A 22,798-nucleotide genomic window follows, 5' to 3' on the forward strand; every position below is an offset into this window, starting at 1 on the left:
GCTTTGTTTCAAAACTTGACAGGTCCCGTGGGCTCTACAGCTGCTGGGAACTTTTGGAAGTCTGGCCAGCTTCATTTAAGTTCTCAGATGGGAGCTAAACTCTTTGGGGGGGGGGGAAAGCCATCTGGCCCCTCTGAGACTGGAGCTGTCTAGTTTGGAGGCCAGACCCACCCTTGCAGCTGAATCCCTAAGAATCCACTTATCCAGTCTTTCTGCCCCCTCCCGCCTCTCAATAGCGGGAGCCAGTGCAGCGTGAACCATAGACTTTACTAGCAGTGGAGGAGCGGAGCCCTGTGCGCCGGTGCGGGAGGCGGAGCCCGCAGCTGCAGCCGGCCCAGCCCGGGGTGTGTTTGCTTGTGGCTTGGTCCTTGGGGTGAGTACGGGGGGAGGGGGCTCGCGCATATCCTGGGCTCTGTTGCGGGGGGGAGGGTGAGCCGTGTGGTGGGAGCAGAGCCAGCTGCAGCGCCGTGCACTCTGCCCAGCTTGCAAACTGCTGAGTGGTGGTGGGGAACCCAGGGGGATGGGCTGTCGTGCGGCCAAGCGGGGGCAGTCTGGGCTGTCCGTGCTCAAGAGCACGTGTCAGTTGATGGGCTGCGGGTTTGCAGAATTAGACTTGGATTTGGGGGGAGCCCCACTCCTAGGGGAGATGGCGAGGGGTCAGCTAGTGCTTCTGGAGAAGGAGGAATATGGGAAAGTTCCTCCCCTCCCCTGTCTTGGGCTGTGTGTGTAAAGAAAGCACCATGGCCACGGCTCTTTCTTCTTGCACAAGTCATTTTGCAGAGTGCACTTGGTTTCTGTTCCGTGGAGGATTCTGGGACGGGAGGAGGGTGAAGGGAGGAGCTCACTCAGTAGTTTATAGGTAGGGAGATTGTGTGTGTGTGAGGAGTGATTTATTTATGAGGTGTGGGTTTTGGTGATGCCTTGTTGAGGGAAGGGAACAAAGTTACTGTATTTATAAAAACAACAAGGAGTCCTGTGGCACCTTAAAGACTAACATTTATTTGGACATAAGCTTTCATGGGTAAAAAACCTTCTTCAGATGCATGTAATTTTCACTCCATCTATCTGAAGAAGCGGGTTTTTTACCCACAAAAGCTTATGCCCAAATAAATCTGTTAGTCTTTAAGGTGCCACCGGACTCCTTGTTGTTTTTGTGGATACAGTCTCACATGGCTACCCCTCAGATACTGGACAAGTTATTTATGTGTAGGTTGTGCGTGTGGTTAACGTTACAAGAAATGCCTCTCTTCTAAGGTAACTTTTCCTTAGATCTCACCTAAGGAAGTACACTTCCTCGTCTCTGTCTCTGTAACTCTCTGGTTTGTTTTATTGTTTTTTGGTACATCATTTGCTAGTTATTGCCAGTTATGACACTAGTTACCTCTGTGCATGGTTCCACTGAAATTCATCTTCTGCCTCTTTGGTGCTTAGGGGTTTAACAAATAAATTACTGGGCTGGAATCAGCCTGAGGAAGGCAGATGAGTATTTTAGATCTCCACTTAGACACACTGGTCGGAGTAGCAAGAAACGCACACTTCAGATGTTGTCTAACCCTTGTATTGCCAAGGTTTTGCCTTCTGTGTCATTGAGAAATAGATGCTATATTGATTGGGGCCTCTATAAATGCGAGTCTGCTCCTCCTACTCACCGGAAATTCTGTGATTCAATTTTCTCGGGCTGGTTGCCTAAGCTCTGTCTCCTTTGTGTAAAGCTTGGAGGTGGCTTTGTCAGAACAGTTGATAGAAAGGATCAAGTGCTAATTTGAATCTCTCCTTCTGTACTTAATGATCTGGGGCATTAAACCTCTGACCTTTCCAGGAACTGATGGTGCCAATTCAAGCCATCTCTAATACTTCCCCGTGCAGAAGGCTGACTTTTTTTTCTTCATTCTCACTCCGTCTTGGCGACGCTTTCCTTTGTGTTTTATATATGCCCAGCCTTACAGAAAGATTAAGCCATGGTGTGTTGTGCTGTATCTCTCTTAAATGTTTTGTGGGGTGGACTGAATGCTAATTCACTAGTGGAAACCTGCTACTCAGTAATCATTTTGTCATTTTTTCATACAGCGGCGAGTTGGGTGATTGAGACTTCTAGCCAGTCATGATAGTAGCTGCTGTTTTCCCAAGGCTGTAAGTGCTTTTCTTTGGTCAGAAGACTGTGTGTGTATGTGTAAGTGTGTGTAAAAGTGATTAATAGGTGATTTTTCTCTGCAGTGCTCTCCAAGACCAACCCAAATCAGTCTTACTCCCTTAAAGAGTCCAGCACTAAAGACTTTAGGGTGATCAGTGTCGCACTGTGGGTGGCTTTTTGGTTAGCAGAGGCAGAGAGTATGGGAGAACATATTTGGCCCTGATCCTGCAATCACCTCAATTTGAAGGGGTCTGCACTAGTGGATCTGTAATGAAAAATTGGGGCCTAAGACAGTCTCTCAACCTCCCTTGGGTACCCCATTGGACTCTTAACCTTGAAGACAACCCATAGTTTAACAGATCATTGCAGGATGAGGGCCTGAATACGTATGTCACAGTGGTTGTGGCCAAGTGGAATGCTCTCAGTATGGGTCCTGAACTGCTGAGAGCAGTGACATCCAGGGTGAGAAAACCCTTGGAATTGGTTTGCCGGTCGGTAGGGTCTAAGGCCTTCATCCTGCAGTTGGTTGTGTGGTGGACTCCTGCATCCATGCATGGCAGCATTACCCTCAGTGGATTGCCCGAATGGAGTCATTGCAGGACAAGCCTTTATGGCCATGTTGTAAAATCCATTCGTTTTAATCGGGCTGTTTATTTTCAGGTTTGTGGTTGTCAGGGTGTTTCTTATAACGGGGGTGGGGGGTGTACTTTTGCACCAGGGCTGCCTTATGCCCATTTGATAGCAATTATTTTGGTTTTTAAGTTTTGGGAATTTACCCAGATAAACCCAAACAAGCTATTCTTCAACCAGAATAAGAATGTCTGCACAAGGGCCTGCACAAGGGCCTGCACAGGTTTAACTAACCCAGATTTAAAATTGATTTACGTTAAAATGTTGCAACTTTCTCATATAGCTAAGCCTTAGGGCACATGGGAAAGGAATCCTTCTTGGGTAACATAATCCTGTCTGGTTTTATTTTTACATGGGTCCTTTTTGTTATATGATATGACGGCAGTAAACCAGGGGAACTGGCTTTATTCTGCTGGCTCTGGGCACAGCAGGCGGTGTTTTGCAATTGGAAGTATTGAGTAACCAGTTTTTAGTTGGACTGTAAATATGGGAGACTGTGTAGTTGAATCCCCTAGGAGTCCACTTGGCTTAGGGCAAGTCTACGCTACCATGCTATATTGACGCAGCTGCAGTGCATCTGGTGGAGACGCGCTCTGCTGATGGGAGAGCGCTCTCCTGTCGGCATAATTACTCCACCTCCACGAGAGGTGGAAGCGATGTCCGCGGGAGAGTGTCTCCTGCCAACAAAGCATTTCTGCAGGCAAAACTCCTATCGCCCAGGAGGGTGTTTTTTTCACGTCTCTGAGCGACAAAAGTTTTACCGACATAAATGCGAGGTGTAGACGTGACCTAAATCAACTTACTTACACTGGTGCAAGACCTTTCTGTAGACACACTTAAAACTGGTTTAAAAGTTACCAAATTGAGCTAAATCAGTATGATGCACTTTAAACCAGTAAACGTGTCTACAGTAAGGGGTTTGCATGGGTGCAACTAAACTGATTTTAAATTGGTTTAAATTACATCAAGACAAGTTGTCCAATGATCTCAAACTTTCCGGAGTACTGTACCCCTTTCAGGAGTCTGATTTGTCTTGCGTACCCCCAAGTTTCACCTCACTAAAAAACCACTTGCTTACAAAATCAGACCTAAAAATACAGAAGTGTCACAGCCCACTTACTGAAAAAATGCTGACTTTCTCAATTTTACCATGTAATTATAAAATAAATCGACTGGAAAATAAATATTGTGCTTACCTTTCAGTGTATAGTATATAGAGCAGTATAAACAAGTCACTGTCTGTATGCAATCTTAGTTTGTACTGACTTTGCTAGTGCATTTTATGCAGCCTGTTGTAAAACTAGGTAAATATCTAGATGAGTTGATGTACCCCCTTGGAAGACCTCTGCATACTCCCAGGGTTACATGTACCCCTGCTCAAGAACCACTGGTCTAATACAGAGAAAACTCCCAAAGGGTTATCTTAGCTTTGGAATGCCCAGGATTGGGATGCCCAAACCGTGAAGCATTACAGATTCTAGTCCCTATAGGGGTGGTTCATCTTTCCAGCGTTGGAGTAGATAAATGATGCCCTATAGTTTACGTGGGAGTATTTCCCACACAGCTGGGGGACACAGCACCCCAGCCCCTAACTGGATGACACAGGACCGCGTGGGCCAAATTTAAGAGAGTGGTGTTGTGATCTGGCACACAGAGTCGCAACACCACTCAGATTGGGGGTAGCCGGGCAGGTAACCTGGCCCCCCTCCTTATGCCCCGTATGCAGCTGAGATCACAGAAGTTTCCATGGCTTTTTATTATAAGAGTTGAGGGCTATGCCAGGGTCCTTAGCCAAAATCCTTGCTCACCCTGCCTCAGCTGTCATGCACTATATTGTGTTCTAGGGGGCTTGCCCCCTGCATCCCACAAGGTAGGAGCATTTCAGTTATGTGCTATCTTAATACATTTGAAGCACTCTAGGGTTAAATAGAAGTTCCTGATCCGGATACAATAATATTATTCTATTATATTTCCATAATGGAAGGAAAAACTATCATGTACACATGCAAAATAATCACTATCTGTAATACAGTAGACAAGGGGATTCTGTCCCATGCCTTTGGCCCTGTGTGGTTGTCAGTGCAATTTAATGGTTGCGTAGAGGTTAAGTAGCCAATGGTGAAGAAGTAAGGAAGGAAGGAGGGGGTAGGAGAGTTACAGTGGATGGCTGGGGAGAGATTGATGAGCAAGGGTATGTCTTGTAGGAGCTCCCAGGAAAAAAAGAATTCATCCCAGATTGTCTCCTGAGAGAGCATTCCACACTCTGGTAAATGCTGAGGCTATGTCCTGTTTCCCTTTGCTAAATGCCGACGCAGGCCTGCTCTACCTGTGTTCAGCCAATGTGTGACATTCTTCCTCTGCAGCCAGGGGGCGTTCTTTCCTGTGTTTGAAAAACATCGAAGAAACGCCTTCTGTGCTGCTCTGTGTACCTGAAAACCCCACCGATCAGCCAGGGCTGGGGAAAAGCACATTAAGTAGCAGTACAGCAGCACCGAGAGGCCCCTGCGCATATAGGCGCTTATCGCGCTGGGTGCTGTGCATGCCAGTAAGAGGAGACAGTCCCTGCCCCAAAGAGCTGATGGGCCGAAATAGACAAGACGGACAAAAGGTGGGAGAAGGGGAATTTTGTTCCCGTTTATGGCTGGGGACCTGAGGCACAGAGAGATTAAGGCCTTGTTTATAAATGCAAGTTGTAGCGCTTTATCTTAACTGAGATAGAGAAAGCAGCACAACACCCAGTGTGGATGCAGTTACTCTGGTGGAAAGGTGCTGCCTTCTACTGCTTTAGCTGTTCCTGTTGGGAAAAGCAAGGAATTATTCCAGCATAAGTCACCTTTATACCAGTATAACTGGTAGGGGCGATACTGATTGAACTGTTTCATTAGAAAAATGATATCTCTCACGAGGGTCACATTCTTATTGGCTTCACTGTGCATAGACAAGACTTCAAAGTGACTTGGTCAAGGTCATGTAAGGAGGCTGTGGCGAAGCTGGGGCAAGAACTCAGGTCTGTCAAGACCTGCATTAGTGCTTTTCCTCCATCTTTCTGCACTATCTTTCCTAATCTGCAAATTCAACTCTGATCAAGGGCATTCAGAATCACAGCAGTATCAAACCCTTCATTTATTTTATTTGTGTGTGTGTGTCTTAAAATGTACGCGTTTTTTCATGCAGTTTTTGTGACTTCGAGAAGTCTTTTCTTAAATCCCTCTCACTGAGGGCTCACTATAAGCCATTACCAGTGCGTCTTACTACGAGTGAGAGGTATGATTCTCAAGTGTCTTAACTAATCAGATGAATGTTTCAGAGAAAATTCTTGAGAAGTTGGACTTCCTGCATGGCCCAGCATTTCACACATCTGCTGCTAGCCTAGATGCAGATATTTAGCTTAACTTTTCTTGGTTCCCCTCTCCCTCTTTTAAATAAAAGATCAAGAATCCATGTTGGGGGAAAAAAAAAAATCTCTCCTTCCTGCCCCTGTTCCTGGACAGCTATGTAAAAGAAACTTGGTTGGACCAATGAATTTGAAGTGCTGGGTGGAGACGGGTACAGGAGCATTTATTTTTTCTCTGCTGGGAATGGGAGGTTCAGGTTTGCTCTTTCCTCCCCTTTACCAGAAAGTGCTGAGCTGGCTTATCGTTAACGAGGCCTCTTGTTTGTCTAACTATTGATCGGTTTGCTAGTCCGGAGTGCGCTGGCATAGCCTGTCTCTGGCTGCAGGAGAAGAAAGATCTGTGGTCAGAAGTTAACAGAAGGAAGTCAGTTTCCAGAGCGCTTTCACCGTTGCAGTCTTTGCAAAGTTCTTGTGTTACTGGGGTGAGTCTGCTGGGTGAGACCAGTGTGCGTTTTAATCATGTTTATTCACGATAGGGTGGGGAGGATTTCCTGGGGCTCCCTGTATTGATTTAGTGAATACACTAGCGCTGAAGAGGGGACTTGTCCTTGGACCCCGTTAGCATGGAAACTCATTAGAACTGTACTAGGAGGGTAGGACTCGCTCATCCTGCTGCCTTGCAGGGGATCACAGTCCAGGTCCTTTGTTCCAGAACCAGGGCCTGAAGTGGGGCTTGGGGAGGAGGAAGGGGAAAGGATGTTGGTGCACAGGTCATTGTGTTTTGGGAGAGAGGGGGGCTGTCTGCTGGAGCCAGGGATTCTGGGATCCTGTGGAGAAGCCTTTGTTTCCCGGGTGCTGCTACATCTCCACTTTCCATCCATTCCCAGCATGCTGTGCTGGCACTGCCAGAAACATTTCATTGAGCTTCCAAGTTCCAGGCAGAAGCTGGAGGAGAGGGGAGATTGCACAGGGATGTGGGGGCAGGGGAGAGTTTGGGTTTGTTTCTCTTCCTTTGCCTTTATCCTCCAAACCTACCAACTGTCCCTCACTCCATTCCCCTTCTCTCCGCCACTCAGACGCAGGTCTACCTGCTCCGACTCTTCTTCTAGGTAGCCTTGTCTACACCGAAAGATGCCCCAGGTTGACAACAAGGGCATCTGAGCCAGTGCTGAACGCGGTTTGAACAGCAAGTGTAACCAGGACAAGCTGTGTTCAGCACTCTTCTGGAAACTGGGGTTCAAACCAGCTCAGAGCGCTCAGTCCAGTAATCAGAAGCCTTGATCTACCTGACCCACATGGCCAGAGCCAATTGGGGCCACGTAGTTGTTAAACAGAATATGGCACACTCCCCTTGCAGTCACCCAGCCCCCCCACCCTGCTGATGTTTTGGGATGGAGAGAAGTGAACTAGCCCAGAATTAGCAGAGCAGGCAGTGGGGTCAGGGGAAGCTGGCGGCAGATGATATGAGGCTGTTGGGGGAGCAGGAGAAAAATCCTAAATACCCACCACTTCCATTTCATGCAAGAATCTGAACAAGACCGGTCCTTACACTTGACCTATATGGCCTGAATGGGTACCGTTGGGGTGAATGACACCAGAGGATACAGGCTTAAAAAGCCTGCATCCTTCGTTATGGATCATTTACTGTATTGGTGAAGAATGGGTGTTTCCTGTCTGAGGAGAATGAACCAAATACCCTGGAGTGATGCTCTCTGCACAATAGTGCAGAGCTCTGATGTAGTCTTGCTCTAAAAAGAAAATGGGGTTGTTTCAAACCCTAATGTGAATGGAAATATTGTCACCTGTTTTGTTTTTTTTTTTTTTTAAAATTTCTGAAATGATATTTGCCAGGCCTATGCACTAGAGAAATCCATCCTGACCAGCTGCTGCAGGAGAGCCAGAAAGTAAAATGACTAGTTTCACTGCTCCAAATGCAGAATGTACAAAAAGCAAATGGGGTCTGTGGTGTCAAATGCATTTCACCGAGACACTTGAGAAACTCACTCATTAAGGCCTGGTCTAAACACCAGTTTTGTGCTGCTGTAACTGTGTCAGTTAGAGAGATGATGTTTTTAACTAAGTAGTTAGTCCAGTACATAACCTACTGTGGGCACGGAGTACAGGAGTAACTATAGTGATCTGAAGCATTGTTATACCAGTATGACTGTGGTCGCACTTGGGGGTGTTCTAATGCTTTAATTAAACTGGTGTAGTTAAAGCGACACAACTTGCTGTTGTAGATAAGGTGTCGCTGTTTGCAGTGCCATGAAAGCCCTGGATTATCTCAACTGTGGTATCATTGTGGCTGCTCTCCAGTAATGCATAACACCAGGAAACTAGGTGAACAGAGTGAGATAACAACTGATGCAATAGATTATGAATCAACCATTGTGCTGTCTTCATAACTTGTCCTTCTGGGTTCTCTCTCCTGGTTTCCCACGTCACCGCCTTGCACAAAGAACAAAACCTGTACTTTTGTCTAAAAAATTGCTTGTATTTTTGTATAAAGAAAACAGAAGCAACAAAGAACAAAAGCTAAGTTTATTTTGGAGAGCGGACTGTATGCATCTCTTCTGTTATAGTCTGTAGCAACTCTGGGAACAGAATGGGGGATCTCTGCAGAGTGCTTAGAGATATAAAGGTGCAAGTACACACAAAAAATGCATCACTGATTCATAGCTACATATACCAGACTTAGTTCATCAGACTGATTGGTCCATTTTGGCTTATTGGAGCCTTATTCAGTGCCATTCATGGGGACATAGTTAAATGCAAGTCTTATGGCTGCATATTATGGAAGTGAACCGAAGAGCTAGAAAACCAGGATTACCAGTTGTGGCACCTGTCTCTGAAGCGCTGTGACAATATTGATGCAAATTGGTGCCAAAATGGAAGAAAAGCCCCAAGCAGGAAGTAGCATCCTGCATGCAGTGACGCACACGTTTGTTTGCAGCAGACACTGAAACTCACATAAGAATGGATTTCATTTCCACAGCTCAAAGCCAGCGACTCCCACTCAGAAACCTCACTATGTAGGGGTTAGTGCTGACACAGCAGGAAGGTCTCCAAGGCAGGTGCTGTGTTTGTCCAGAGCCCAGTCCTGATAGGGGCATGTGGGCCCTGTAATGCAAATATTTGCTGGCAATAATCATAAACTCTGTCAACGGGGGGGGGGGGGGGGGGGCGGGAGGGGGGAGAGGATGACGCGGCTTCCTGCACTAATGCAGCCTTATTGTCCTGCGCAGCCAGCCACACACACACACACACACACACACACACACACACACACACACACACACACACACACACACACACACACACACACACACACACAGAGTGCTAGCCCATTGGGGGCCCTAAGCAGGGATATCGTGGGGGTCCCCCACATACAACACATACTAAAAAAGTGAATAGAGTGCCCCCTTGAGCTGCTTGGGGCCCTAAGTGATTGTTTAGTCAGCTTATGCCTAGTGCCGGGTCTGCTCACCCTATTGCTCAGTGCTGATGGCATTGATCCCCTCTACCCCATGAGATCAAGTCTTCCTTGTTGACAGAAGCCACCTGGTTTATGCAGCATCTGGGACTTCACCTTTAATTAGGGCTGTGTCAACAGAGTTGAGATCACTCCCGCCTGTGGCAAACCAGGAGAGAGACTTTTGGGGAGAGGAATCCAGGTGAAAATTCCTGGCTCGAGTGCTGTGGAAGAACCAGCACCCGGGGCTGTGTTTTGTGGCATTATATTCTGTGCTAATGTAGCTTAATGTTTCCCTTCTCCCGTCCTCTAGGTTCCCTGGGTCCTTGTCTCCTCCCGCAGGATGCTGAGGGCAGCTCTGTGTGCCGTCTTTCTCTTAGGCGCCCTGCCATCATTGGCCAAGGAGTCCCGAGGGCATGTCTCAGTGGTCTTGCTGGGAGCCACGGGGGACCTGGCCAAGAAGTACTTGTGGGAGGGGCTGTTCAATCTCTATCTGGACCAGGTGAGCAGTGGCCACAGCTTCACTTTCCATGGGGCTGCGCTGACGGCCCATGAGCCAGGGCAGAGGCTGATGTTTGAGGTGCTGAAGAACCTGGTCTGCCCGTCGGACGCGTCCCCCGACAGGTGTGCTGTGGTCAAGGACCAGTTCCTCAAGCTGAGCCGGTATCACCAGCTGAAGACATCCGAGAACTACACTGCCCTGAACCGGGAGATTGAGACCTTGCTCCAGCAGGAGGGACTGGAGGAAGCCGGCAGGATCTTCTACTTCTCGGTGCCGCCCTTTGCCTATGCGGAGATCGCCCGCCACATCAATGGCAGCTGCAGGCCGCGCCCCGGAGCGTGGTTGCGGGTGGTGCTGGAGAAGCCTTTTGGCCATGACCTCAAGTCAGCCCAGCAGCTGGCCATCGAGCTGAGGACTTTCTTCCGGGAAGAGGAGATGTACCGGGTGGATCACTACCTTGGCAAACAGGTGAGCAGACTCAGAATGACTCTCTTGCCATGCTGGATGGGGTCTCGGCAGGGTGGGAGCTTGGATGGTGGGAGGGCCCTAAATTTCAGGCTTTCATTTAATGTGGGCAGCAGACTGCCAGGTGCACCAATCACAGCCCAGCTGAGCTGCTCACCTAGGTTGCTGGAGCAGTGAAGTGACCTGGAGCCTGTTAAGTCTTCTTATCACTGTTCGTTTGGCTAGTACCTTGTCCCCTTCACCAAGATGCGCAGGGCTGGAGACTAATATACAGCCAGCTGTGACCCAGCGAGGCTGTCTCGGTTCCTGTTGACCTGACTGTCGTGTGAAACAAGGGCCACATTGGCTTCTCCTCACTTATTAATACTACTGGTCTTTGCCCAGCTGCAGAAAGGATCAATGGCTTATATTCAACATCAGCAAAATAAACCTTAATAAGACTGGCTGGGTCGCCCTGGAGGGTAAAGGGAAGGCAGGGAGTGGGTGGGGTGCAGGCCGCAAGCTGCATATTTCCACCCTCCCTTTGAGTCTGAGGGTGCGGCAGGATTTTAAACATGGTGGGCAGAACCTCGAGCCTCCCACTCAAAATCGGGGTGGGTCCTCTTGTGCAATTTTTATCTAACAAATGTAGGGTTGGTGCAATAATATTGTGAACTGTAGCTGTCGTGCGAGGGCCATGTCAGGTGTGTGGGATGTCACTTCCAGGCCATGATGTCCCATTCCCATCAGACCTATGGAGTTTGGAGACACTGGTGGGTGCTTCATTGCTCCCACGTTTCCTCTTAGCGAATGCCAGCCTGTCTGCGCTCTGCATGTCCCTGGACTGCGTTACCTTACAATGCCATAGGCGTGCGTGGCGTTTTGCAGACGCAGAAGGCGGCAAGGTGCCTGAGGAGTCGAGAATCTGTTGTAGATCAGGGCAATACAAACAATTAAGGATTAGGTGCAAGAGTACCAGATGGTGTTTTCTCAAGGTCTATGTTTTCTCCCCTGCTCTCACCCCAACCAATCCTGAAGGGCTTATAGCTACAGATCTCCTTAGGCAGCTTCTCTCTTCCCTTTCTGCCTCCAGGCAAGAGGGTTCAGCCCCATCAATGAATTTTATGCTCTGGGCTCCTAGTTTTTGTGTTGATTGCCTGTTCTTTACTTAATAACGGAAGCAGGTTGGCCTTGTGGCTTCAGCACAGCCACTGTGAGTCCAGACTCCTAGCTTCATTTCCAGGCTCTGCCTCTTAGAGACGCTGTGACTTGTCCTCTCTGTGCCTCAGCTTCTCCATCTGCAAATGAGGATGGTCCCTGCCTGCGAGTGGGGTCTGGAGGGTAAATGGATCCCTGTTTATGAAGCGCTTAGAGCTCTTTTACTGCTCTTACGGCATATCTGGATCCTGCCCCCTCCCCTGGTGTCTGAAGGGGTCCATGTCGCCTTGGGATCCCAGGCAGAGCAGTTCAGAGCATGTTTCAAACCCTCCCCTTGCCAAAGAGAATGTGTCCTGTCCACTGTTCCGGGCTGCAGCTGAGTGACCTTGCAGCAACTGGCCATTACTCTTCCCCTGTACTGCCAACCCATCTCTCATCGAGGAAAATGCAGAGGCTGGACCTTTTCATGCCAAAGTGATATGGGTCAGGCTTTTTGTTCTCCTTCTCCTAGCGAGATGGCCACATATGGGGGTGTGTGTGAGATGCAGAATCCATCTGGTCTTCCAGGCAAGGTCAGGGCTTGTATTCTGCTGAGTAAGCAAACCTTTCCCTTCCACGCGGACCCAGCCTCTTAGCACCAGCTTCTAGAGGAGGCTTTTAATTTGATATGATGTGCTGTCCCTTTTTTTTTTTTTTTTTTAAATGATCAGCCAATTTTTCAGGGGCTGGTGCATCTGTGCGAGTGACTGCAGCAGAGACAGAGTGGGGAGGGGGTGTAAAAGGCAGTGAACATAGCCTTGCGGCAGAGGAGGTCACATTTCTCCTGCTCTGGGCTGGAAGAGGATGTCAGGGCAGGAAAGGGGTTCATCACTTGATTCTCTTGAGAATTAGGACTGTTCCCTCACCCCGACCCCCCTGAGATCCTAGCCCCTGACCTGTGGCCTATACGCTCTCTGCTTTTGACTTTGTCCTTTCCCCTGCACCAGATATTGCCAGATCCAGCAGGTAAATTACTGGTACAGACCTGCTTGGGGTCAGGTCCCCTAATGGGAAGGCAGCTGACACACAATCCAGGTGATTGTATCTGCCACACTGGGAGATATCTTCCTCTCCCTGTCAATCCTGCTTACCCAGGGGCTCGGTAGCACTCCTCTAGCAGTAGATGGATGGAATAAGGTTCTCTGTTGGATCTGCTGGGATCTTTCTAGTAAGGAACTGAGAGGGAATCACCATTCTGGTTGCCCATTGTGCCGCTACCCCATCTTTTGAACTATAAACATGAAGTAGGGAGGGGTACCTGATCAGGATCCATCCTGAGCTGGGAGATCAGTGTTAACATCCTACTTGAGAACCAGTCCAAAGATGCAATGCTTCCCACTTTGTCCTCAGTTTCTTCTGCCTTCTCCCAGGGGTTCCCAAGGAACTCCAAATTATCCACCATCCACCCACAGTCCCACTTCCCAGCACCTGTTATTCCTGTGAACCACTGGTGTGGGAACAGCTGGGTTGCGCCAGTGACGTGATGGTTAGCTTTATACGGGAGTTTTCCTGACTTTGTGCCTGTTGACCTCCATGGGTTTTCAGCACATCTAGCTCTGATAGGGCCGGTCAGCTAGAGATACTGGAGTCCTCTACGTACAGAGGTAAGCGTCGCTATCCACATGTTATGGGTGGAGAAGAGAAGAGACTGGCCCAGGGTCACCCAGCAGGCCATTGTCAGAGCCAGGAACAGAACTCAGGTCTTCCACTCCCCAGCCCAGCCCTAGATCCACTAGACCACAAGTGATTTGAGGGCTGTGGTGGATCAGGTTGTTGAAGACCTCAGGGTGACCTTTTCCTTCCCACCCAGCCTTCCTCAGCCAGCCGACAAGGTGTCACTTTCCGTAGCCATGGAGCGGGCCAAGCTGAAGTTTCACTCTTGACCCCAGAACACAGGGCTCTGAGAACATGCTGCTGCCCTGTCCAGATGTGGCGTCTGAACAGCTGCATGGCCCCTCGAGGGAATGTGTGTGAGGTGGATGCACTGCCCTGGCCTCAGTGTGCTGGGACATCTCCTTTTCGAAACAGCCTTATTCCATCCATGGCCCTATGGTCCGGTCACAAGGGTGCGTGTCTGACTGAAGGGAGAGCATCTCTACTGGAATTTTTTTTGCACTAAGTGAGAACAGATGGCTCAATGATGTATGCAGCCCCTTTGATCTGCCTCAATTCCTTGGAACCCTGGCTTGGAATCCTAGCAGGGTCTGACTCAGCCATTTGCCCTTCCGAGGGAGAGAGGCTGAGTGTCTTGTGTTTTGTGTGTGAGTCGCTTTCCGATGACACTGTAAAACGTTTGCCTTGTCCACGGAGGCCTTTCATGTCTGTCCCACGTGGACATTAGAGACCCCCTGGTACCTTCTGCAAGAGTCAGGCTTTACCCTGCGGTTCTTGTGCTGATTTCCCCTCTTCCTCCCCGTGCCGTGTGCTCCCTAGACCTCAGAAAGGGCTGCGTTTCTGTGCTGGATGGAGCAGTGGGATGGGAGATGCTCTAGAAATGCTGCTGGCTTTGGATTTTTGTTTTTAACGCTGATCTTCCCCTCCCTCCCTCCCTTCGCAGGTTGTGGCCCACATCCTGCCTTTCCGAGACCAGAACCGACGGTTTCTGGACCCTATCTGGAACCGGCACCATGTGGAGAGAGTAGAGATTGTCCTGAAGGAGACTCTGGATGCTAAAGGTCAGGGAGCCTGGGCTGAGCTAGTCAGGGGGAATTTCTCAGGACCTAGGCGGCTTTAGTGTATCTGTGTGAGAGCGACCCCTGTGGTTCAATTTGCAAATGCATGAGAAGGAGGCCAGGTGGGTAGCTGAGTGGTGTCCCTCTGCATGGGCACTTAAGAGGCAGAAATTTGATTCCCAGTCATGGCTGTTACCTCCCTCAGCTGGAGGGGGAACCTGCCCCTTCCTCTTGCTGCAGAGTTCAGGAGCCTTTCACATCGAGGCCCAAAGACCCTGAGTTCTGCTGCAGAGGGACGCGGAAAGGGCCTGGCCTGGGTTCAGGTCTCATTTGGTGCTGTGGTGTGAAAGTTTAAGTCTGGGTTAGGCTGCTGCAGCAGCTTTTGCCCAGGGGAGCTACTCGCACCCACCAGGCCGTGCTCATCCATCCCAGCACAGGGGCATCTCTCTCAGCAGCCGCTCAGAGAGGGAGAGATGCGGGTCTGTTGCTGAAGGACACGGCTGCAATCTCTGCCTGCAGGGTTACAGCCCCACACTGCAGCGCTGAGTGGAAAGCGCTCTGGGTTGGGCTGCCACCGGCAGCAGTTGTGGGGACGCCAGGCACCCTTATTTCTGCAACATCAGGATTGTGTCTCTGCTCCCCTTCTTCTCTCTCCCTCCCCTGCTCCTAGCCACCACACACACACTGTTAAATAAGGTAACTATTAAAGCCTGGTCATTGATCATTTGACCTCCCACCCCAATCCCCCTGCAGCCTGGCTTCCAAGAGGCTGCTGCATTGATTGCATTAACAAATGTGCCTTTGGATTAGAGAGAGGGAGACAAACTGTATCAAACCAAGGGGAAGCCCAGGGCAGGGGTGAGGTCTTCAGCGCTTAGCCTGCCCGACCAGCTAACAGGAGGCTTTGGTTTGAATCACCTGCATTTAATAGGACATCGTCCTTCTCCCTCCCGGCCCCAGTAAGAAATCAGCCCAGGGCAAGGCACATCCTGTATTGAAACAGGTAAAGCCCTGACTCTTGCAGAAAGGGCAGGGCTTACGTTGATGGTACGAGGGAGTATTCAGACGTTCGGAGTGGACTGTGCGTGGAGCAGTGGATGGAAGGGGCTCAGTGTAATGCAGACAGCTGCTGCTCTGTTGACCTGGTCCATTGCTGCAGAATTGCGAGGGGTAATCGGGTTTGTTCTGATCCCTCTGTTAAGGCTTTGATGTGGATTCACACTCCAGCTAGAGACCTCGGGCTCTGCTGCCATCCCACCTGCCCCTTGGGATATGGCCATTGTTGCTGGGGTGAAAGAGAGGCCTGGCACTGCACGTCGTGCGTTCCTTTCCCAGCACGTAGTCTGGACGCTGATCCCAGGCCCAGACTGAACATGGACTGTGCTGCCGGCCTGGTCAGGCAAAGCCCCCTCCCCAACCCCACTGAGCTCAGGAAGCCCCACGCAAGGCTGTAATTAGGGTTGGCTTAAGTCTATATTGGTGCCTGAGGACAGACAGGATTTGCTGCCTCCTCTTAGCCCTTCTGCTCACCCAGCTCGCCAACCCCGCCCAGCCCCAATTCTCCCGTTCCTTCCTCCAACAGAGGTTCCTCCTGCTGCTCTGGTGAGGGCAGCCGGTCTCCTGGGAATCTTTTATCAGCTGCGGCAGCTTCTCCTGGGAGGCCCCACTGCAGTAGGCGAAGTGGTGTGCAGGGCTGAAATGAGTTGCTGAGATGCCCGCAGAGGCAGCTGGTGTTGTACCCAGTCTGGGGCTAGAGACGGCTCCGTCCCTGGGCCTGTCCCTTCATTCCCTCAGGCACCAATATTCAAGTTCCTTTCACATGCTGGGGGCTGCAGAGGGGGTTTCTTTTTCCTGCCGCTCTGACTGCTCGTCTCTCGCCTCCTCGTCGCACTCAGGCCGCACCAGCTTCTACGAGCAGTACGGTGTCATCCGTGACGTCCTCCAGAACCACCTCACCGAGGTCCTGCTGTATCTCGCCATGGAGCTGCCGGCCAACATCAGCAGCGCTGAAGATGTTCTCCGGCATAAGCTGCAGACCTTCAAGTCATTGCAGGGCCTGGAGAGCACCAGTGCAGTGCTGGGTCAATACCAGGCCTACACCGGCCAGGTGCGGGAGGAGCTGCAGAAGGCACAGGACTACGTCAGCATGACGCCAACCTTTGCAGGTGGGGGCAAGACCCAGGCTGATGATGTCATAGGGCATAGTGGCTGAGGCAGGTGAGGTGTGGTCAACGCATGGGACTAGGCGACAGGGAGCAGCCGAATCCTAATCCCAGCTCCATCACTTCCTTTGTGGCTGTGGGCCAATGACTTAACTTCTGTCTCTGCTTCCACGGCTGCTACACGGGGACACTAGTTGCCTTGTTTATTTCTAGGGCATCTGTTCCTGTAGGACCTCGAGCCCGAGGTCCAGCCACCCAGGGATCTATAAGGGTCTGTTGGCCCGTGAAGCCACATGTGGAATTATTACTATAAATGTCAGTTACTTTTAGGAATTTATTCTGTAGTGGCTTAGGTCCCTTCCTTCGCTGTCTGGGGGCCGTTCCATGTCTCCAAAAGGTAAGAACGAGGGGTGGTTTCTCTAGGGCCAGTGGACCTCAGTTCATCACAGGGCCAACTCTGGCCATGCTGCACATGCTCAGTGTTTTTGATCCTTGGCTAGGGAGTGATGTGATAGCTCATCCAGAGAAGCTGCTGTCCTAAGGGGTAGCTAGGCAAGCAGAGGAATGTTGTGGGCTAATTGGGAGGGAGCAAGGCAAATCCTTGGGGATCGGGAGAGCAGAGACCTGGTGGGGTGATGGGAAAGGCTGATTGTGGTGCAAGGGAGGCTCCGGATGCCAGGATCCATGCAAGGAGAATGGTGCTTGGGCTCGGACCTGAGGTTCCCATGTCATTTCAGGTGTGTTGATTCAGCTAGACAGCCTGCGATGGGAGGGAGTCCCCTTCCTCCTCACCTCTGGCAAAGCCCTCGACGAGCGGGTAGGCTACGTCCGTGTCCTCTTCAAGAACCGGGCCTACTGCACCCAGCGTGAGAGCCTGAGGGAGGCGGGGCAGAGCCGGTGTGGACCCAAGCAGATCATCTTCTACATCGGGCATGGAGAGCTGAGCTGTCCTGCCGTGCTGATCAGCCGGAACCTCTTCAAACCCATCATGCCAGAAGGCAGCTGGAAGGAGGTGGTGGATCGCCCGCAACTGCGCCTCTTCGGGCTCTCGCTGTCGGATTACTACGTGTACAGCCCGGTGAAGGAGAGAGAGGCTTACTCTGTCCTCATCTCCAGCATCTTCCACGGCAGGAAGGACTCCTTCATCACCACTGAGAACCTGCTGGCATCTTGGGAGTTCTGGACCCCGCTGCTGGACAGCTTAACCCAGCAGGTCCCGCGCCTGTACCCGGGGGGGCTGGAGAACCAGCACCTCCTGGACTTTGAAATGATGGGCAGGGAGCTGTCCTTCACACTGGAGGAGCCGGTGGAACTGCTGCACGCCGATGGGCAAATGCCGGGCGACTACCGAACCATCCAGGCCAAGTTTCGGCAAAGCCCCTTGGTCTCAGCTTGGCCGGAGGAGCTGATTGCCCGGTTGGCAATGGATATTGAGACGGCGGCAGCCAAAGCGGTGACACGCTGTGGCGAGTTCCACCTGGCTCTGTCAGGTGGCTCGAGCCCCATCACCCTGTTCCAGCAGCTGGTGACTCACCACTACGGCTTCCCGTGGAGACACACCCACTTGTGGCTGGTGGATGAGCGCTGCGTGCCGCTCGCCGACCCGGAGTCCAACTTCCGCAGGTTGCATGACCACCTCCTCCAGCACGTCCGGTTGCCGTACCTCAACATCCACCCCATGCCGGTGCACCTGAACCGGCGGCTGTGTGTGGAGGAGGACCGGGGGCCGGAGCTGTACGCCAAGGAGATCGCAGAGCTAATGACCAACGCCAGCTTGGACTTTGTGCTGCTGGGGCTGGGCTCTGACGGGCACACGGCCTCGCTCTTCCCGCATTCATCCAGCGGCCTCGAAGGGGCCCAGACGGTGGTGCTCACGGAGAGCCCCGTCAAACCCCACCAGAGGATGAGCCTCAGCCTGCCTCTCATCAACCAAGCCAGGCAGGTGGCCGTGCTGGTGATGGGGAAGAGGAAGCATGAAATTACAACCCAGATCAGTAGAGTGGGACAGGAGCCCAGAAAGTGGCCAATTTCAGGGGTCAACCCCAGCTCTGGCCAGCTGGTGTGGTACATGGATTATGACGCTTTGCTTGGATGATCTCTTGGTTTACCCTCCCCTCATGCCTGTCCCATTACCCACCTAGAGCCTGGATTTTCCAATACTGCACACAGGCTCCTGTGTTTACAATAACAGCTCCTGCTCAGAACAGTCCCTCTAACTTTTGTGAAGATCCATTGGCCGTAACGGCTCTGTCATCTAGAAAGGGAGGCGGCTCAGCGCTCGGAGATCAGCGTTGTATTCCTGACTCTACCCCTGACTGCTTCTAGGACCTTGGGCAGGTCACATCGCTGCTCTGTGCCTCGGTTTCCCACACACACCGTGGGGTTAATAATACTGACCTACCTCACAGGAGCCATCCGAGACAGCTCTGATTAATTGCCTGCAGAGCTCATCAGGATTCTTAGAGGAGAGGCGCCGAAAGAAGCCGACTGCTAATGTTCGCCTCTGATCAGACAGGCTGACAGAAGCATTTTCACGGTGGCCAGAGGCCCAATCACAGTCCCATTCAGATTGTGCTCTAGTGCCGTATGTGCCAACCCTTTACTTCAGCAAAATACTGACCATTTTCCCACTCTTCCTCTGTGGAGCTCTCCTAGTCTAATGTCTTCTGCTGCAGTTCCTGTTTTAGAGCTCTCTTGTATTGGCGGGTCTGGGGTCTTGCTTCATTGTAAGGGCGTGATTGGGTACAGTCATTGGGCACTGGAGTTTTCCAGACCTTGCCTGCTTGTCTTGTGCCATCCACAGGGATTTCTCTCATATTAACCTTTGTCAATTGCACTGGCCCTGTTACTGATTCCGCCTCCTCCCCCTCTTTCCCCTGCCCGCCCCCAAACAAAGAGAAACAACCAGTCCCCTTCTCTACATGGCTGTGTTTATACAGCCCTGGAAGCTGCAGACACCCAGGGACCGTCCCTTGTGTGACCGACACTGCCCCCTCCCTGGCACTGAGCTGTGTGCTGAGGCTTTAGAAATTGTCCTGTGCACAGGCGTAGTTATCAGTAGCAATTGCTGCTCTTCCTAAGTGGGAAGCCAGCACCCCAGGGGGATGGGAAAGGCAAGGGATTTTTAGGCTTTCAGGATTATGGGGATTGGGCTGAGAGCATCGTGGCTCAGCTCCCATTATTCTGGAGATGGCGTTTGTCTGCAGCGTGACGTTACCGTTGCATAAAGCTCCCCTTGTCAGAGGATTGGGGTGGAGGGCAGAGTTATCTGCAGATGGAATTGGGTTTCCTTAAATATCCTGAGGCGCCTTTGTGTTATACTCCCCAGGAAGAGCCCTCCTCCGCCCTCACGGGCAAGCTGCGGCATTGTTCAGCAGCTTATGACATCTCCCCGCGAGGCAGCTGTATACAGTACTACAGTCTTCAGCAGTAATGATCCCGACACCCCAGCGCTTATGGCAAGGATACTGCCGCGACTGGGGCTGTTACTCCAGGGCACTGGCATGCTGTTGGAGAAGAGGAGGGAGTTTTCTGTCTCCTGGGTGTTTTCTAGCCAGTCCACCGTCACCGCGTAGGGAGGACACGTCCCTTGAAAACATCGGAGGGTGGGTCAGAAGAGCATAGACCAACTGCAGAAAGCGGGGGGTGCAGTTCTGTTTAGTAAAATGAGGGAAGAATCTTTAGAACCCTCTTTCCCCCACTGCCTAAATTCCAGCTTGCCCATGTGCTGCTCATCCTTTATATAAGCCTTATCCCCATATACTCTAGTGACGCTATGGCCTGCTTCAGTGGGCTATTTACTGTGGAGTGCAGGAGGAACGTTCTTTTTTTAGATAAGGAAACCCGGATCCAGCCAACTGCATTGGGACATGTTGAGCTGCTCCATGATCTTGGAGGGAGCAGGGGAGGTAAATCCAGCCAAGCATTGCAGGATCAGGAGTACAAGACAGAGCTGTAGGAACCCAGAATAGGGACATTCTACCAGTTCCTGGCAAATCCAGATCTGCTGGTGTCTGATCCGCACCCAGCAATGCACATCCTTGACCGAAATAACTGGAGAAGGGAAAAAAGTGATGGTTTTCAGAGGGATTTTAGCAGCCACCTTTTGGGGAGGCTGTTGACTCTCTGATGTTTGCAGCTAGTGAAAGAATTAGTTGTCCAGCACTCCGGTCTTGCTGAAGTCCAAGTGATGACTGACGGACGCAACTGGAGTTCAGTGGAAAAGGTGGAGTCTGACACAAGGTGGCGCCATGACCAAACAAACCAAGTGGTGATAAATTGTGTGTAGTTTCCAAGCACCGCACTGTTTGAGCCTGAAACCACGGGAGGCTGCTCCTGTCCTGCTTGCGAGATTCTCAGGAGCCAGCCCTCATGACCGACATGGATGTGAAATGCTGATGGAGTGGGGAAGGAGGAAAAGTCTATCCAGGGGTCTGGATATTGGGGCCAAATTCTGCCTGACTTGCACCCCACTGAACTCCATGGATGTTGGTGGAAGAGGGCAGTCGGGGCACAGTCAGACCGCTAGACGTGTTGATGATGCATAAGCTGGGAAGGAATTGGGTTCACTCTCATGGCTGAGGGGCTAGCAGGAGTAACAAATAGGAAAAACATATGGGTCACAAAAATCAGCAGCTAGGATTCAGAGTGTAACGGGCTGGAGGACATTTCCTCCTGTTTTTCAGAGTAGGACTTCTCAGAACTCCAAACCCTCTTATAGTGAATATATATATATTTGTTGCAGGGGTGGGGGGTGTTGTGAAGGTGCTTCAAAGAGGGAAAGCATATGGCTAATGAGAATATCCAGCGTTAGCAGAGTTCATACCAAAAAAACCTTGGAAGGAATGTAAAACCCCTCCTCTGCAGAGTCAAACCAGCCTCTGACTACTAGAGATCAGGATGAGATGTAATGTGGGGGGTCATATTATCCCACATCTGCGGGGGGTCTCCTGCACCTGCCCCCAAAGCATTGGATGCTGGCCGTTGTCCGACGCGAGGACATGGGTCTCCTTCAGTCTGGCAGTTCCTGTGCACCTGTGTTCCCACTCCTGGTCATTCCGAATGGCTTTTATTGTAACACGCAATCCTCTTTTAATGCTGTGGATAGAAATAAACTGAGGAAGCTCTGAGAACCAATCCCTTGTTTTCAGACCCAGGACTGGGGTGGGAGACATGTTCTGATGTCAGTGAAATTCAGAGCTGAGGCCTTTTCTCCATTCGGGCTGCTTTGTTTTCTGCCACTGAGGTCGTTGCACCAGTGCAAGCATCTAGTGCAGAAAGACCAAGCTGTGGTTTGCACTGGTGCCTCTGATCAATGTGGGATAAATTGCTCTGCTGCACTTAGCTTGGCTTGTCTACATTAGGGAGGTTGCACTGGAGTAGCTACATCATCGGCTCAGATCCCGAGGAGACAAAGGCTGTCTAATCAGATATGAGCGTGGATTGGCGTTACCTCCTCTCTGGATTATTATGACAGGCGGGCCTACCTATCAGCCTCAAAGCAAAGGGTGAGCGTAAAGCACTGTGTAATGGGAAGCCCTGTTGGTTGCTTTTAGGAGGGACGATGCTGTAGCTTACTGGCATTATAAAATGTTTTTGGTCTTCCTCTTCTGCATTGTGTCTCATACCATCAGCTACATTGTTTTTTCCAGACAGAAAGTCCTCCAGCTTCTGAAAGCATTAACACAGACTGCTACCCCCATCACAACCCCCTACAATAGGACCTTGTCATGGGGTGCTCCCTTAACTACCCATTGTGCCTCACTTTCTGGCCTGCTTCCGTGGTCCCTCAGTCCCAAACTAAACAAAGGATACAGGTATGCAGCAGGCGGGGCTTTCCATACAGTGTCTGAGCTCCCCCCTGCTTCCTGATCCTCCCAATTACTGCCAGTTATTCCAGTCGCATAGTAATTCCCCCCCCCCCTCATAATCTCCTAATAGAGAAGTGGTTAACTGCTTCTGGCTGTCAGTGCTCAGGGTGGTGCTGCTAGCCTTCTGTCACAGACCTGGAAGAACACATTTCCCCCTGCTCTCTGCTGGTTTGAAGTGCCAAATTGCTAACACTGCTAATTCCAAAATGTGCCCCCGTGGCTGAAGCAGCCATGTAGAGGAGGAGGTTTTAGGCCTGGGATAGCTGAAAATTCAAAGCTTCATTTTTCTTTGTTAAACAAAATTAGCTGTTTTACCGTCGGCTTTATTCAAATAGCGTGTGTGGTGCAACAGGATTAATGTAATAAGACAAAAAAGGGAGGGGG

At 50.8% G+C, this 22,798-nt stretch overlaps 1 protein-coding gene across 3 annotated transcripts; it reads left to right on the forward strand.

Annotated features, from left to right (window-relative positions):
• The first annotated feature begins 313 nt into the window (after window positions 1–313).
• H6PD (hexose-6-phosphate dehydrogenase/glucose 1-dehydrogenase) lies at window positions 314–22,798 on the forward strand. Of its 3 annotated transcripts, none has more exons than XM_050931411.1 (5): window positions 314–373; window positions 9,881–10,537; window positions 14,268–14,385; window positions 16,278–16,547; window positions 17,282–22,798. In XM_050931411.1, the coding sequence occupies exons 2-5, from the start codon at window positions 9,911–9,913 to the stop codon at window positions 18,637–18,639; spliced, it is 2,373 nt and encodes a 790-aa protein (XP_050787368.1). In that variant the 5' UTR covers window positions 314–373; window positions 9,881–9,910; the 3' UTR covers window positions 18,640–22,798. The 3 variants fall into 3 exon arrangements, with proteins under 3 accessions (XP_050787368.1, XP_050787369.1, XP_050787367.1); XM_050931412.1 differs by lacking the exon at window positions 314–373 and adding an exon at window positions 2,067–2,130; XM_050931410.1 differs by lacking the exon at window positions 314–373 and adding an exon at window positions 6,480–6,577.

The sequence above is a fragment of the Gopherus flavomarginatus genome, chromosome 21 (genome assembly GCF_025201925.1).
Source record: "Gopherus flavomarginatus isolate rGopFla2 chromosome 21, rGopFla2.mat.asm, whole genome shotgun sequence".
NCBI lineage: Eukaryota > Metazoa > Chordata > Testudines > Testudinidae > Gopherus > Gopherus flavomarginatus.

Bases quoted from the DNA above. Each gene is read 5' to 3' on its own strand.
- H6PD (XM_050931411.1), top strand. From the start codon at position 9,911: ATGCTGAGGGCAGCTCTGTGTGCCGTCTTTCTCTTAGGCGCCCTGCCA. The intron at 10,538-14,267 runs GTGAGCAGACTC...CTCCCTTCGCAG, and splicing joins ATCACTACCTTGGCAAACAG to GTTGTGGCCCACATCCTGCC. The intron at 14,386-16,277 runs GTCAGGGAGCCT...CGTCGCACTCAG, and splicing joins GGAGACTCTGGATGCTAAAG to GCCGCACCAGCTTCTACGAG.